The sequence below is a fragment of the Coturnix japonica genome, chromosome 22, assembly GCF_001577835.2.
Source record: "Coturnix japonica isolate 7356 chromosome 22, Coturnix japonica 2.1, whole genome shotgun sequence".
Lineage (NCBI taxonomy): Eukaryota > Metazoa > Chordata > Aves > Galliformes > Phasianidae > Coturnix > Coturnix japonica.
This window is the reverse complement of record NC_029537.1, coordinates 2,520,960-2,538,447: the sequence shown is the minus strand read 5'-3', so window position 1 is coordinate 2,538,447 and position 17,488 is coordinate 2,520,960. Positions and strand designations below refer to the sequence as shown.

General features: G+C 54.0%; 1 protein-coding gene across 1 annotated transcript in view; it reads right to left on the bottom strand.

Annotated features, from left to right (window-relative positions):
• Positions 1 to 17,282, bottom strand: part of BIN3 (bridging integrator 3) — a 28,210-nt gene extending 10,928 nt beyond the window's left edge. Inside the window, exons 1-4 of the mRNA XM_032448855.1 lie at positions 17,185 to 17,282; positions 7,323 to 7,371; positions 2,090 to 2,147; positions 1,734 to 1,829 (exon numbers count right to left, since the gene is read on the bottom strand). Coding sequence (XP_032304746.1) covers positions 1,734 to 1,829; positions 2,090 to 2,147; positions 7,323 to 7,371; positions 17,185 to 17,192 — 211 coding nt within the window. The 5' untranslated portion in view covers positions 17,193 to 17,282. The remainder of the gene's footprint in view (positions 1 to 1,733; positions 1,830 to 2,089; positions 2,148 to 7,322; positions 7,372 to 17,184) is intronic.
• Positions 17,283 to 17,488: the final 206 nt, after the last annotated feature.

The window sequence follows — 17,488 nt, the reverse complement described above, 5'->3', positions numbered from 1 at the left end:
TTTCTGCACCCAGTTGGTTCTATGGGTCCAATGGGATGGGAAGGGGGCAGACTTGAGAGGGTCTTGGGGGTCTTTTGCAACCCTGATGGTTCTATGGGTCCAATGGGGGTGGGTGGGGGTCAGACTTGGGGGTTTTTAGAATTAGATTCCTGATAGACACAGAGCTTGTGGCAGCCCTATATAGGTCCCTATAGGCACAGAGCTGTGCAGCCCTATATAGGTCCCTATAGGCACAGAGCTGTGCAGCCCTGCCATAGGTTCCTATAGGACACAGCCCTGCCATATATTCCTACGGGACCCTAAAGCATGGCATGCCTATGTAATAGATTCCTATAGGACACAGAGCTGTGCAGCCCTGCCATAGATTGCTATGGGACCCTAAAGCTGTGCAGCCCCATATACATCCCTATGGGGACACAGCACAGCCCCCATATACATCCCTATGGGGACACAGCCCTATATACATCCCCTATGGGGACACAGCCCACATATACATCCTATGGGGACACAGCCCTGCTCAAACGGTTTCTCTATACGGACACAGCCCTATAATATGGCCCTATAGGAACACAGCACCTATATTAGGTTCCTATAGGAACGACAGCCCTATATAGGAGTTCCCTATAGGACAAGCCCTATATAGATCCTATAGACACAGCCCTGCTTATAAGGTCCCTATAAGACACAGCCCTGCTATAGGTTCCTATAGGACACAGCCCTATATAGATCCCTATAGGACACAGCCCTGCTATAGGTTCCTATAGGACAACAGCCCTATATAGATCCCTATAGGACACAGCCCTGCTATAGGTTCCTATAGGACACAGCCCTATATAGGTCCCTATAGGACACAGCCCTATATAGGTTCCTATAGGACACAGCCCTATATAGATCCCTATAGGACACAAGCCCTATATTAGATCCCTATAGGACACAGCCCTGGCGTATAGATCCCTACAGGACACAGCCCTGCCATAAGGTTCCTATTGCCGGACCCGTATAGCTTAACAGCCCCTGCCATAGGAGTTCCTATTAGGACACAGCCCTGCAAATGTAGATTCCTGTGGACACAAAGAGCTGTGCAATCCAGTATAAGATTCCCTAATAAGGACACAGCCCTATATAGCATCCCTATAGGACACAGGCCTGCTGATTAGGTTCATAAGGATCACAGCCCTAATATAGCGTTCCTACATGACAACATCCCCTAAGACCTTCATAGGTATCCCATATAAGGACAGCAGCCCTGCTATTAGGTTCCTTTATAGGGGACACCAGCCCTATATAGGTACCCATAGGACACAGCCCTTATATAGGTTCTATAGGACACACGCACCTATATAGAATCGCCTATAGGACACCAGCCCTATTATTAGGTCCCTATTAGGACAGCAAGCCGGCTGCCTATTAGGTTCCGTAATTAGGACCAAGCGGCCTATATAGATCCCTATTAGGACCGACAGGCCCTGCAAATAGAGTTCCTATAGGACACAGCACCTATAGTAGATCCCTATAGGGACACAGCCGGCTGCTATAGGTCCTATTAGGACAACAAGCGCCGTATATAGATCCCTATAGGACACAAGCCCTGCTATAGGTTCCTATAGGACACAGCCCTGCTATAGGTCCCTATAGGGACACAGCCCTATATAGATTCCCTATAGTGACACAGCCCTATATAGATCCGTACCTTAAACGACACAGCCCTATATAGGTTCTGTGCTCTCACGTACCCAGATCCGCGTCGGTGCTTTTCTTCATGTCCTTCTGTAGTTTCTTGGTCTGCTCTTCCAACCTGAACAGATGGAGAAGGATTAAAGTCCCGATATTTTATGGCCATGAACTGTTTGACCCCCCAACCCCACTGTCCTCAGCCCCATCCCTTATATATGATCCCATATTCAATGGGCACAAATGGGATCACAGTGCTCCCATCCTATAGGGGCAATGCTCAGTGCTGAGCCCCACTGCGACCCTATGAGATATGGGGGGGTTTAGTGACCCCATAGGAACCCTCAGCCACCCCAAACTGCAGGTGGTGCTTATGGGGCAGAGCTCAATGGGGTGCCCCCATTGCTGACCCCATTACACCCAATACTCATGCCATGCAGCTTCCACATTATTACCCTTTCAAAGTCTCTCTCCACCTGCAGAAAGAAGAGACACAGATTTCGCCCCGATAGGCAAGCCACTGGCCCCATTAGCACAGCACACGGGACCCTATAGGTGTGTTAAAGGAGGCAGACTCTGCCCCATAGCAGCAAACAGGCGACCCTTATTAGGTTGTAATGCAAGCCCTGCCCCATAGCAGCAACAGGGAACCTATAGGTTGTAAGCAGCTCTGCCCCATAGCAGCACAGGGACCCTATAGGTTGTAAGGGCAGCCCTGCCCCATAGCAGCACAGGGACCCTATAGGTTGTAAGGGCAGCCCTGCCCCATAGCAGCACAGGGACCCTATAGGTTGTAAGGGCAGCCCTCCCACATAGCAGCACAGGGACCCATAGGTTTTTTGTAAGCGGCAGCTCGTGCCCCCATAAGCAGCATATGGACCCTCTAAGGTTGTAAGGACAGCCCTGCCCATAAGCAGCACAGGGACCCTATAGGTTGTACAAGGGGCAGCCCTGCCCATATGGCCAGCAACAGGGACACCTATAGGTTGCTGAAGGGCAGCTCTGCCCATAGGCAGCACAGGGACCCATATAAGTTGTAAGGGCGGCTCTGCCCCATGAAGCAGCACAGGGACCCTAATAGGCTGTAAGGGCAGTTCTGCCCCATAGCAGTATAGGGACCCTACAGTATAGGGACATTGTTCTGCTATGGGGTTTGAGATGCTCAGAGCTTATAGGGCAATGCTGTGGGGTTAGGAGTGCTGGATACCCCATAACACCCCACAGTGCTATGGGGTTTGAGATGCTCAGAGCTTATAGGGCAATGCAATGGGGTTGGGAGCCGTGGATACCCCACAGTTATGGGGTTGAGACGCTCAGAGCTTATAGGGCAATGCTGTGGGGCTGGGCACACTCAGTGCTCACAGTCCCTTTGGCACAGCCCCATATGCTGCTGTCTGCAAACAGCTGCCGGCACCATCAGCTGATGGGGCTGATGGGGGCTCTATTGGGGGGCTCTATTTATAGGGCTGATGGGGGCTCTATTGGGGGGCTCTATTTATAGGGCTTATGGGGGCTCTATTGGGGGGCTCTATTTATAGGGCTGATGGGGGCTCTATTGGGGGGCTCTATTTATAGGGCTGGAAAAGACCCCCACCAACCCCAAGTCCAACCCCAACCTACCCCATAGAACCACAGGGGTCAAAAAAGACCACCAAGACCCCCACATCCAACCCCACCAAGAACCCTATATCCAACCCCAAGAGCCCCACATCCAACCCCAGTCCACCCCACAGAACCCCACATCCAACCCCAGCCCACCCCATAGAACCACAGGGGTCAATAAAGACCACCAAGAACCCCACATCCAACCCCAGGAGCCCCACATCCAACCTCAGGAGCCCCACATCCAACCCCAGCCCACCCCATAGAACCCCACAACCAACCCTAACCTACCCCATAGAGCCACGGGGGTCAATAAAGACCACCAAGACCCCCACAACCAACCCCAGCCCACCCCATAGAACCCCATAACCAACCCTAACCTACCCCATAGAGCCATGGGGGTCAATAAAGACCACCAAGACCCCCACATCCAACCCCACCCCACCGTGCCCATAACCAACCCCCCATGGCTCTGAACCCCTCCATCCCCTCCTACATCCCATCCCATGTCCCCATTCACCCCATAGAGGACACCCCGTCCCCTGTGCTGACCCCGCTCCCCCCCAGCTGCCCTGACTCGCTGCCACGTCCCAGCCGACAGCTGCCCCTATTTCCCTCCCACTCAGCTCTATTCCTGTCCAACCAATGGGGCCCGGCAGCACCCATGGGTGGGATGGTGGGGTTACATGTCCCATAGAGCACAGCCAGCACAGCAGCTCAACAGCACCAACACTGAGGGTTGAGGATGGATTAACTCATTAAGAGTTAATGACCATATCCCAAAGGGAAGCTCCCATTGCATCCCAAAGGGGAGCTCCCATTGCATCCTAAAGGGCTGGGAGGGTACAGAGGGGCCATGATCCCATTCCCCATCCCAATAGGTGAGAGGCAGCTACGTGTGGCTCTGAGCCCCATATGTGCAGCTCTGAGCCCCATATGTGCAGCTCTGAGCCCCATAGGGGCACAATTCAGCCCCTTCCCATCTCAGATCCCCTCAGCCCCTGCACAACCTGTAGGGGATGTGGATGAACATCACTTAGGGCAGCTCTGGTTCCTGTATAACCCCTTTGGGAGCAGCTCTGCCATAAGAAGCTTCACCTGCAGCTGGGCTTTGAGCAGGAAGCGTTGGGCACAACCAGGATCCGAACAGGGTTAAGTCCCATCAAGGAGCATTAATTCCCTGCAGCCCAACCAGCCGGCGCCAGCTGCTCGTGGCAGGGGAGAGGAGGATGGGGATTAAGCCGTCTGCAATAGGATTTGCTCAGGTTAAGGTGGAAACAAAGCAGAGGCCAATGGGGGTGTATGGGCTCACCCCATCTGACCGGGCTGTGCTCTGTGCTGGGGTTCCCTCCCCACAGGGCTCTGACACATTGCCCTGCTTCAAAGGCTGAGCAGCGAGTGGGCGCGTGGAGCTGGGACTAAAGCCCATCACGGCGCCTCCAACAGCGAAACCAGCACCAGAAATAACACACGGATCCAAAAAACACCGATAGGAAAACACCAAAAACAAGGGAAGGGGGAAATAAGGAGCTCGGGGGGAGCTCAGCCCCTTGGCACAGAGCTGGGTCCAAAGCACATGGAACAGCTCCATCCAATGCCCTGCCTACAGCTCCATCCAATGCCCCCTTCACTTTTAACCCCCCCTTTCCCTTTAACACCCCCCTTTAACCCCTCCAATGGCCAGAGCTTGGCAGCCAAGTGGCACCAGGCACAAGGATGGATGGGGACAGGCCTGGGAATGGAGCTCAGAGCTGCCCCATTGCGTGTGTGTGTGGGTCTGTGCATTGCATGGGATCAGAGCTGCCCCATTGCATGTGTGGGTCTGTGCATTGCATGGGATCAGAGCTGCCCCATTGCATGTGTGGGTCTGTGCGTTGCATGGGATCAGAGCTGCCCCATTGCATGTGTGGGTCTGTGCGTTGCATGGGATCAGAGCTGCCCCATTGCATGTGTGGGTCTGTGCATTGCATGGGATCAGAGCTGCCCCATTGCATGTGTGGGTCTGTGTGTGTGTCTGCCATGGGTCTATGCATTGCATGGGACCTGCTGCATTGCCCCAGGGTGCTCAGAGCTGCCCCACTGCGTGTGTGGGGGGGTCTATGCATTGCATGGGGCCTGCAGGGACGCCATGCAGGGATGCCATGCAGGGATGCAACACAGGGATGTCATGCAGGGATGCCATGCAGGGATGTCATGCATGGATGTCGTGCAGGGAAGTCGTGCAGGGACGCAATGCAGGGATGCCATGCAGGGATGCCATGAAGGGATGCAATGCAGGGATGCAATGCAGGGACGCCATGCAGGGATGCAATGCAAGGACACAATGCAGGGATGCCATGCAGGGATGCCATGAAGGGATGCAATGCAGGGATGCAATGCAGGGATGCCATGCAGGGGTGCAATGCAAGGACACAATGCAGGGATGCCATGCAGGGACGCCATGCAGGGATGCAATGCAGGGATGCCATGCAGGAATGCAATGCAGGGATGCCATGCAGGGGTGCAATGCAGGGATGCCATGCAGGGATGCAATGCAGGGATGCCATGCAGGGACACCATGCAGGGATGCAATGCAGGGATGCAATGCAGGGATGCAATGCAGGGATGCAATGCAGGGATGCAATGCAGGGGTGCAATGCAGGGATGCAATGCAGGGGTGCAATGGGCTCCTCTCCATCCATGCTGCACCCCCTGCATTCTGCAGTAGCACTTTGGAGCTGCTGCCAGGCTCCCATCATGGAGCATGGAGCTGGTGCTCAGGGTGTTTGCAGGGCAAGGAGCATCTGCAGCAGCAGGGGAAGCACCGCAGGCAGCTGCAAGCAGGGATGGAAGCACAGCAAAGACAAAATGCTGCTTTAATTTGCTCCTAAAGCAAACACTGCACGGCGCAAATGAATTCAGGGCCGAGCACTGAGCAGCTCCTGAGCCTTTCTTTGGAAACAGCGAGATGGAGCACTCCTCCTCCTCCATCTGCTCAGTGAGATGAACAAACAAGGCACCGCGAGCAAGGGAAGGAAGGAAGGAGGGAAAAGAAGGAAGGAAAAGGAAGGAAAAGGAAGGAAAAAAAGGAAGGAAAAGGAAGCAAGGCCACAGCGCTGCCTCCAAGCAGAGACATCCAGCCCTGTCCCATGCAGCAGCTGGGCCTGGAGCAGCGCCACATAGGGCTCCATTGCAGCAGGGATGCAGCAGTGCAGGGATGGATGGAGCAGTGCAGGGATGGATGGAGGAATGCAGGGATGCAGCAGTGCAGGGATGGATGCAGCAGTGCAGGGACGGAGCAGTGCAGGGATGGATGGAACAGTGCAGGGGTGGATGCAGCAGTGCAGGGATGGATGGAGGAATGCGGGGATGCAGCAGTGCAGGGATGCAGCAATGCGGGGACGCAGCAGTGCAGGGGTGGATGCAGCAGTGCAGGGGTGGAGTAGTGCAGGGACACAGCAGTGCAGGGACGCAGCAGTGCAGGGATGGATGCAGCAGTGCAGGGATGGATGGAGGAATGCAGGGGTGCAGCAGTGCAGAGATGCAGCAATGCAGGGATGCAGCAGTGCAGGGACACAGCAGTGCAGGGGTGGGTGCAGCAGTGCAGGGACACAGCAGTGCAGGGATGGATGCAGCAGTGCAGGGACGGAGCAGTGCAGGGATGGATGGAGGAATGCAGGGATGCAGCAGTGCAGAGATGCAGCAATGCAGGGATGCAGCAATGCGGGAACACAGCAGTGCAGGGGTGGAGTAGTGCAGGGACACAGCAGTGCAGGGACGCAGCAGTGCAGGGATGGATGCAGCAGTGCAGGGATGGATGCAGCAGTGCAGGGATGGATGCAGCAATGCAGGGATGCAGCAGTGCAGGGATGGATGCAGCAGTGCAGGGACGGAGCAGTGCAGGGATGGAGCAATGCAGGGATGGGTGCAGCAATGCAGGGCTGCAGGGCTGCAGGTCCCGCTCGCTCCCCGCCGCCTCCTCGCAAAGTGGGGCGAGCCAAAGCTCGGCCCTGACTCACAGCCACATGATGAGAAACTGCAGCTAAAAACAGGGAATTGCTTTTACTCACCGTCTTGGGGACGAGCTGTTTCTTGGGCTGCCCGATCTTGAACGGGATCCTGGGAAAGAGAGAAGGGAGGAAACAGGGAGTGTTTAAATGTATATGTATCTATAGGAATATATGGGAATATATATATGGGAATATATGGGAATATATATATATAGGAATATATGGGAATATATATATAGGAATATATGGGAATATATATATTGGAATATATGGGAATATATAGGAATATATGGGAATGTATATATTGGAATATATGGGAATATATCTATAGGAATATATGGGAATATATATATATATAGGAATATATGGGAATATATAAGAATATATATATAGGAATATATGGGAATATATAGGAATATATAGGAATATATAGGAATATATGTATAGGAATATATGGGAATATATCACAACCCAACATTCACAACCCAACCCATCCACAACCCAACATTCACAACCCAACTCCCAACCCATTCACGACCCAACATTCACGACCCAACTCATTCACAACCCAAATTCACAACCCAAATTCACAACCCAAATTCACAACCCAACCCATTCACAGGCCAACACACTCACAACCCAAATTCACAACACAACCCATTCACAACCCAAATTCACAATCCAATGTATTGATCACCCAACCCATTCACAACCCAATGTATCCACAACCCAACTCCCAACCCATTCACAACCCAAATTCACAACCCAATTCACAACCCAATGCACTCACAACCCAACGCATCCACAACAAAACCCATCCACAACCCAACCCATTCACAACCCAACCCATTCTCAACCCAGTTCACAACCCAATGCATCCACAACCCAACTCTCAACCCATTCACAACCCAATTCACAACACAACCTATCCACAACCCAACCCAATCACAACCCAAATTCACAACCCAACGTACTCACAACCCAACCCAATTCACAACCGAATACAGTCACAACCCAACGCATCCACATCCCAACATTCACAACCCAACCCATTCATGATTCAACCTATTGACAACCCAACCCATCCACAACCCAAATTCACAACCCAACCCATCCACAACCCAACTCCCAACCCATCCACAACCCAACCCATCCACAACCCAAATTCACAACCCAACCCATTCACAACCCAACGCAGTCACAACCCAACCCATTCTCAACCCAACTCTCAACCCATTCACAACCCAAATTCACAACCCAACCCATTCACAACCCAACCCATTCACAGCCCAACACACTCACAACCCAAATTCACAACCCAAATTCACAACACAACCCATTCACAACCCAAATTCACAACCCAATTCACAACCCAACGCACTCACAACCCAACGCATCCACAACAAAACCCATTCGCAACCCAACCCATTCACGACCCAACAACCCAACACATTCACAACCCAACATTCACAACCCAACCCATTCATGACCCAATTCACAACCCATTCCATTCACAACCACATCCATCCACAACCCAACTCATTCACAACCCAACGCATTGATCACCCAACCCATCCACAACCCAACCCATTCACGACCCAACTCACAACCCAATTCACAACCCAACGCATCCACATCCCAACATTCACAACCCAACCCATTCACAACCCAAAGCATCCACAACCCAACGCTGCCCCCCAACCTGAGCCCTCCCCCCTCCATCCAGTCCAGCTCCATCCCGGCTTCCAAACCAACTGTGTAATTAAGGTGCCCTGTAACGAAGCCGGGCGCCGACCTGAGTCAGCCGATAAGTGCAGCTTTGGGCCTGGCTTCCTGTTTATTGTCCTTCCTTTCAACCCGTGTCATTTTGGGCTGTTAACCCTTTCCAGGTATCATGAATCACCTCTCCTTTATAAACAAACCATCTCCTGGTGTGTAATTACGGCGCCGGGTCGGTGCCTTACAGGAAACGAGAGCCAAAAATGAGTGGAAAAAACAAGGATTCTTCTCAATGTTTTCCTATGTGGGGTCAAATATAAACCCAGGCCGGGTGCCCATCCTGCCCTATGTCTGTGCTATGGGATGTGACAGCACCGAGCTGGCTGGGAATGGAGCCACAGTGAGAAGCAAAGGGTGGCAATGGGGACAGAAAGACCCAGCTATGGCAAAAGGTGAATGGGGAAGGAGAGATGTGGGGCTGGAGACCCTCAAAGTGTGGGTCTGCACCAGAGGGAAAGCACAATTCAATGGCAATGAATGTGTTTAAGCAGTAAGAGAAGGAGCTCAGGCCCAATATGTGGGGAGGAGGAAGGCAGGGCTATAAGGAGGATGGGGCAGGGGGTTGGATTGACCATGGAGGGACCATGAGCCATTGGCTATTAAACACAGGGACCACGAGTAATAGACCAAGGCCCATTGACCATTGATGGCCCATTAGCCATTAGCCAGGGCAGGGGGTCCCTCCTTTATGCTGGGGGGGGGGGTCACAAACCCTCCCTGCTCTGCTCCAGCTCAAAATAAAGGCAGCAGAGCTCCATAAGCACAGCACAGTAAATGCCTCTATTAGCATCGTGATGCACTTGGCTCATTATCTGCCTGGATACAACCTGCAGCACATATAACCCTGCAACACATCTAACCCTGCAGCATCTAACCCTGCTCCATCTAACCCTGCTCCATATAACCCTGCTCCATATAACCCTGCACCATCAAACCCTGTAGCACATCTAACCCTGCTCCATCTAACCCTGCTCCATATAACCCTGTAGCATATAACCCTGCACCATATAACCCTGCTCCATCTAACCCTGCTCCATCTAACCCTGCAGCATATAACCCTGCTCCATATAACCCTGCTCCATATAACCCTGCTCCATCTAACCCTGCTCCATATAACCCTGCTCCATCTAACCCTGCTCCATATAACCCTGCTCCATATAACCCTGTAGCACATCTAACCCTGCACAATTGCTGTTCTTGCTCCCTTTCTTTTTGCTCTCTCTGGTTTCTGCTGATCCAGGCAGCTCCGGGGCTGTTGTTTGGGGTGTGAAATCCTTTGAAATCATGTTCCTGAAGAGCGAGCTGAGTCAGCCCTGCACTGTGAGCTGCTGCCGTGGGGCTGCCGTGGGGTTGGGGGCTGACATGGGGTTGGGGGGCTGCTATGGGGCCAGGGGCTGCTATGGGGTTGGGGCTGCTATGGGGCCCAGGGGGCTAGCCATGGGGCTGGGGGTTGCCATGGGGTTTGGGGCTGCCATGGGACTGGGGGTGGCTGCCATGGGGCTGAGGGCTGCCCGGGGACTGCCCTGGGGCTGGGGGGCTGCCATGGGGCCCAAGGAGCTGCCATGGGTGAGTGAGGGGCTGCCACGAGGTTGTGGGGCTGCCATGACGTTGGGGGGGGCTGCCATGGGGCCTAGCCATGGGGCTGGGGGTTGCCATGAGGCTGGGGCTGACATGATGGGGTTGTGGGGCTGCCATGGGGCTGGGGGTGGCTGTCATGGGGAGCAGGGGGCTGCATTGGAGCTGGGGAGCTGCTATGAGGCTGAGGGTTACCATGGGGCAGGGAGGCTGCCATGGGGCTGGGGGTTACCATGGGGCTGGATCTATAGGATCCATCCTATGGGATCTACCCTATGGGATCCACCCTATGGATGGAGCCTGCAGGGGGGCTCTATGGCCACCATCCTACAGTGCATCCTATGGGATCCACCCTATGGGATCCACCCTATGGGATCCGCCCTATGGGATCCACCCTATGGGATCCGCCCTATGGGATCCATCCTATGGGATCCGCCCTATAGGATCCATCCTATGGGATCCACCCTATGGATGGAGCCTGCAGGTGGGTTCTATGGCCACCATCCCATGGTGCATCCTATGGGATTCACTCTATGGGATCTACCCTATGGGATCCCCCCTATGGGATCCACCCTATAGGATCCCCATTATGGGATTCACCTTATGGGATCCCCCCTATGGGATCCACCCAATGGGATCCATCCGATGGGATCCATCTGATGGGATGCCCCCTATGGGATCCACCCTATGGGACCCACCCTACAGGATCCCCATTATGGGATCCCCCCTATGGGATCTACCCTATGGGATCCTCCCTATGGGATCCACCCAATGGGATCCATCCTATGGGATCCCCCCTATGGGACCCACCCTATGGGATCCATCCTAAGGGATCCATCCTATGGGATCCACCCTACGGATGGAGCCTGCAGGTGGGCTCTATGGCCACCAACCACAGTGCATCCTATGGGATCCCCCCTATGGGATCTACCCTATGGGATCCACCCTATAGGATCCCCATTATGGGATCCCCCCTATGGGATCCACCCAATGGGATCCATCCTATGGGATCCCCCCTATGGGATCTACCCTATGGGATCCCCCCTATTGGGATCCCCCCTATGGGATCTACCCTATGGGATCCGTCCTATGGGATCTACCCTATGGATGGAGCCTGCAGGTGGGCTCTATGGCCACCAACCACAGTGCATCCTATGGGATCCCCCCTATTGGGATTCACCCTATGGGATCTACCCTATGGGATCCTACCTATGGGACCCACCCTATGGGATCCATCCTATGGGATCCCCCCCTATGGGATCCACCCTATAGGACCGCCATTATGGGATTCACCCTATGGGACCCACCCTATAGGATCCCCATTATGGGATTCACCCTATGGGATTCACCTTATGGGATCTACCCTATGGGACCCACCCTATGGGATCCATCCTATGGGATCCACCGTACGGGATCCATCCTATGGGATCCCCCCTATTGGGTCCCCCCTATGGGATCTACCCTATGGGATCAAGCAAACCCAACCCCATGGCACTGAGCACATCCAGCCCCATGGCAGAAGCTGCTTCTCCCACCCATCCCAAACTGAGCATGGAAACAAATCTATACCGATGTTTTACTCACCCATCAGAAGCCAATTACTCACGCCAGGCGCGTGGGTGAGCTGGATCCTGCACAGGCTGTTTTAGGCCCTGACTATGCTACAAAAATACCCATTTTAAGCACGCTCGTGAAACGTGGTTGTGGCTCAGCTCTGCTTTTTCAACGCCGCTTTTTTGCCACCTGCACAAAGAAATAATGATGGAGAAATCCCCATCGAGGAGCTGCCGCTCTGCAGCCCTTCGGTTCGTCCTGTTGTGAAGGATGGAGAACAACACTGAGATCAATGGGTCCAACCAGCAGCACCAACACCTGGAATCACATCCAGCCTCTGGTTTTGATGGGAGACGGGGAGAATGGGAGCGTTGGATAGACTATAGAGGGACTATGAGCCATTGGCTATTGACCATGGAGGGACCATGAGCCATAGACCAAGGCCCCTTGACCATTGAGAGACCATGAGCCATTGATCATGGAAAAACTATGGGCCACTGACCAAGGCCTGTTGGCCATGGAAGAGCCATGAGCCATTGACTATTGACCATGGAGGGACCATGAACCACAGACCAAGGCCCATTGACCATTGAGGGACCATGAGCCATTGACCAAGGCCTGTTGGCCAAGGAAGAACTATGAGCCATTGACTATTGACCATGGAGGGACCACAAGCCATTGACCAAGACCCATTGACCATTGAGGGACCATGAGCCATTGAGGGACCATGAGCCATTGACCAAGGTCCATTGACCATTGAGAGACAAAGAGCCATTGATCATGGAAGGACCAAAAGCCACCGATCAAGGACTGTTGGCCATGGAAGAGCCATGAACCATTGACTATTTACCATGGAGGGACCATGAACCACAGACCAAAGCCCATTGACCATGGAAGGACCATCAGCCATAGACCAAGGCCCATTGACCATGGAAGGACCATCAGCCATAGACCAAAGCCCATTGACCATGGAAGGACCATGAGCCATTGACCAAGGCCTGTTGGCCATGGAAGAACCATGAACCATTGACTATTGATCATGGAGGGACCACAAGCCATTGGCTATTGACCACAGGGGGACCACGATCCACAGACCAAAGCCCATTGACCATTGAGGGACCACGAGCCACTGACCAAGGCCCGTTGACCATTGAGAGACCATAAGCCATTGACCAAGGTACATTGACCATTGAGAGACCATGAGCCATAGACCAAGGCCCATTAGCCACTGAGGGACCATGAGCCATTGACCAATGCCATAGAGGCCATGCCATGGCCATGGCGGGACCGCAAGCCACTGACCAAGGCCCACTGACCATGGAAGAACCATAAGTCACTGACTATTATCCATAGGGGAACCACAAGCCACAGACCAAGACCCACTGACCAATGAGGGACCGTGAGCCATTGATCATGGAAGGACCAAAAGCCATTGACCAAGGCCTGTTGGCCAAGGAAGAACCATGAGCCATTGACTATTGACCATGGAGGGATCACAAGCCATAGACCAAGACCCATTGACCATTGAGGGACCATGAGCCATTGATTATGGAAGGACCACAAGACACTGACCAAGGCCTACTGACCACTGAGGGACCATGAGCTATTGACCAAGGTCCATTGACTATGGAAGGCCCATGAGCCATTGATCATATAGGAACCACGAGTCAATGACCATGGAATGACCACAACCCACTGCCCCACTGACCACGGTGGGGCCATAAACCATTGAACACTGACTATGGAGGACCCAAGGTTTGGGCTCCAGACCCCCAACCCGTTGTCCTCCCCAGGACAGTCGACTCAACTCCATCCCAAACTATATGGGATAACAAGGACGGGTTCCAATCAAAGACTGAGAACGAAGCCCTTTGTGCCCATACAGCCCCACTCAGAGCCCCCCACCCCACAGCCATAGGGCTGAGCCCCCTCAGGGTTCCCCCATCAATAACACAGTGAGCAGACACGTGCTTCGTGCTGCCCCACCATCACTTTGCTTTGCACGTTGCTTCTTTCTCCCAGCAAACAGCAGCTGTTGCAGCGGTGCCGATCCGAACCCATCCCCAGGAGCCAAAGGAGGAGGAATTAGGGACTCTATTGATGAGCTGATTTGGTCTTAATTGCTTCCAAGAGCCTTCAAGAGCCCTTCAGGCTGCCATGAATGAGGAGCTGGCTGGGATGGGAAGCTCAGCACGCTCAGCTCCATCCATGGGGAGCTGCTCCATCCATGGGGAGCTGCATGGGGCACCATATGGGGCTGACACGGCTCTGAGGGCACCAAGAGCAGCTGCCTGAGCCCCATAATCCAAAGGAACCACGGAGCTTTAGGAAACCTCAACCTGCCTCTAAAAGAGGCTGAACCCTAAGAGAGCACAGCCCATAAATGCAGCCCTGCTGAGCTGCACGGGGCTTTAATCCACCTGCAGGTTGTAATGCCTCCTGTATGTGCAATGGGAAGGATGCTGAGGATGCAACGTGTTGGGTTCTGCCCTATTTGAACAGGAGGGAAAGCAAAGGATGAAGAAGAACAACACCAGGACCAGACAGGAGCCACGAGTCAGAGGAGATCCCATATCACATCACAGCGAGGGTGAACCAAGGACGCACATCCAGCCCTATAACTGACCCCAAAGGCAATGGGACGCCCCTCAATGGGGTGATGCAGACACAGAGAGCAAACAGACCCTGCACCCATTGGGTAACAGAGCTCACCCCCTGCATGGAGCACCCACGCTGGGTGCATCCCCCTCTGACGTCCGCAGCACGACGGGGCATCGCATCCGCTGCGTCACCCAACCCCAAAGCTCAGCCCCACATCAATGGGGCCATTCATCTGAATGAAGCAGGCTGAGGGCCAAGCATTGAGGCTGCACTGAGGCTGATTGTGTCGCTCACACTCAGCTGCAGCCATGCAGTGTCTCCATGCTGACGCATGAGCTGCAACGCGCTCAATGACTGACGTGAGGTTTGGAGCTGGACCATGATCAGCCACAAACCTTCACACAGCAGCGTCTTATTGCTCTGCTGCAAAAGCAAAAGGGATCTTGCAGCATGGGGCATGTGCATTGCAAGTCGGCCAGCATGCGGCTCCATGCTGCATCACCAATGCAGCTCCATGCATCAGCATCACCGTGCAGCAGCATCAAGGCAGCTCCGTGCTGCAGCACCAAGGCAGCTCCATGCATCAGCATCACCATGCAGCAGCATCAAGGCAGTTCCATGCAGCAGCACCAATGCAGCTCCATGCTGCACCAATGCAGCTCCATGCCACAGCATCAAGGCAGCCCCATGCTGCAGCATCACCATGCATCAGCACCAAGGCGGCTCCATGCAGCATCAAGGCAGCTCCATGCATCAGCATCACCATGCATGAGTATCGATGCAGCTCCATGCAGCAGCATCAAGGCAGCTCCATGCATCAGCATCACCATGCGTCAGCATCAAAGCAGCTCCATGCATCAGCATCAATGCAGCTCCATGCATCAGCATCAAAGCAGCTCCATGCATCAGCACCAAGGCAGCTCAATGCATCAGCATCACCATGCATGAGTATCAATGCAGCTCCATGCAGCAGCATCAAGGTAGCTCCACGCTGCAGCACCAATGCAGCTCCATGCATCAGCACCAAGGCAGCTCTGTGCAGCAGCAACAAGGCAGCTCCAATGCAGCATCACCACGCGTCAGCACCAAGGCAGCTCCAATGCTGCTGCAGCACCAATGCAGCCCCAAGACGACTCCACGGTGCAGCACCAATGCAGCTCCTGGCCTTATTGCAATGGAGCAGCCCCATATGGTGCTGTGTGGCTGTAGGGTCTCACAGGAGGATGTGGGGCCTCCACACACCCCATACGGTACCGACCTGCCAACCCTATATAGATATACAGCCACCAACCCCATATGGTCAGTACCTGCCCACCCTACAAGGCCTGCCCCACACATTGTGGGGCCCAGAGCTGCCCACCCCACACACTGTGGGCCCTACAAAGCCTATAGTCCACCCCATATGGTCCATAAGTGCCTACTAAATATATAGACCCCATAAGGCCTATCTGCCCACCCCACACCCACCCCATACATCACTGTAAGGCCTATGTGCCCACCCCATACATCACACAGCTGCTGACTCCAAATACCTCCCCCAACCCACCCTATAGACCCCAAACCCACCCCACTGCAGTACAGCCCCCATAAGGGCCTCAGACCCTATAAGGGTCGGTGTTCAGACCTCATAAGGGTTATAGTGTTCAGACCCCATAAGGGTCAGTGTTCAGATCCCATTAGGGTTGGTGCTCAGACCCTATAAGGGTCAGTGCTCACACTGCATAAGGGTCAGTGTCCAGACCCCATAAGGGTTATAGTGCTCAGACCCCATAAGGGTCAGTGCTCAGACCCCATAGGGGTTAATGTCCAGACCCCACAAGAGTCAGTGTTCATACCCCAAAAGGGTTAATGTTCACACCCCATAAGGGTCAGTGCTCACACCCCATAAGGGTTATAGTGCTCAGACCCCATTAGGGTCAGTGTCCAGACCCCATAAGGGTTATAGTGCTCAGACCCCATAAGGGTCAGTGTCAGTGTCCGGACCCCACAGGGGTTAGTGCTCAGACCCCATAAGGGTTATAGTGTCCAGACCCCATAAGGGTTAATGTCCAGACCCCATTAGGGTCAGTGTCCAGACCCCATAAGGGTTATAGTGCTCAGATCCCATAAGGGTTATAGTGTCCAGACCCCATAAGGGTCAGTGTTCAGGAACCGCCCCTGGAGCCCCTCCGGGTTCATCCCGGCCCACAGCCCCGGTTCAGTCCCGGTTCGTCCCCGGTTCGGTCCCGGTTCGTTCCCGGTTCATCCCCGGTTCGGTCCCGGTTCGTTCCCGGTTCTGTCCCGGTTCTGTCCCGGTTCGTTCCCGGTTCGATCCCGGTTCGTTCCCGGTTCGGTCCCGGTTCGGTCCCGGTTCGGTCCCGGTTCGGTCCCGGTTCGTTCCCGGTTCGGTCCCGTTTCTCCCCCCCCCACTCACCAGCTCATGGTTCCCCCGGCCCAGCTCCGATCCCGGAAGTGCTGCCGCCAATCGCCGCCTCTTCCGGCCCCTTGGTGACGTCACGGAGCGAGGGGTGTTAACCCTTGGTGTGCCGGGATGGAGTGAGGCCGGGTGACGTCATGGATCCCATATCCCATATCCTACATCCCATATCCCATATCCCACATCCCATATCCCATATCCCATATCCCACATCCCAATCCCATTGATCCCAATCCCATTAATCCCAATCCCATTAATCCCATTTAATCCCAATCCCAATCCCATTAATCCCAATCCCATA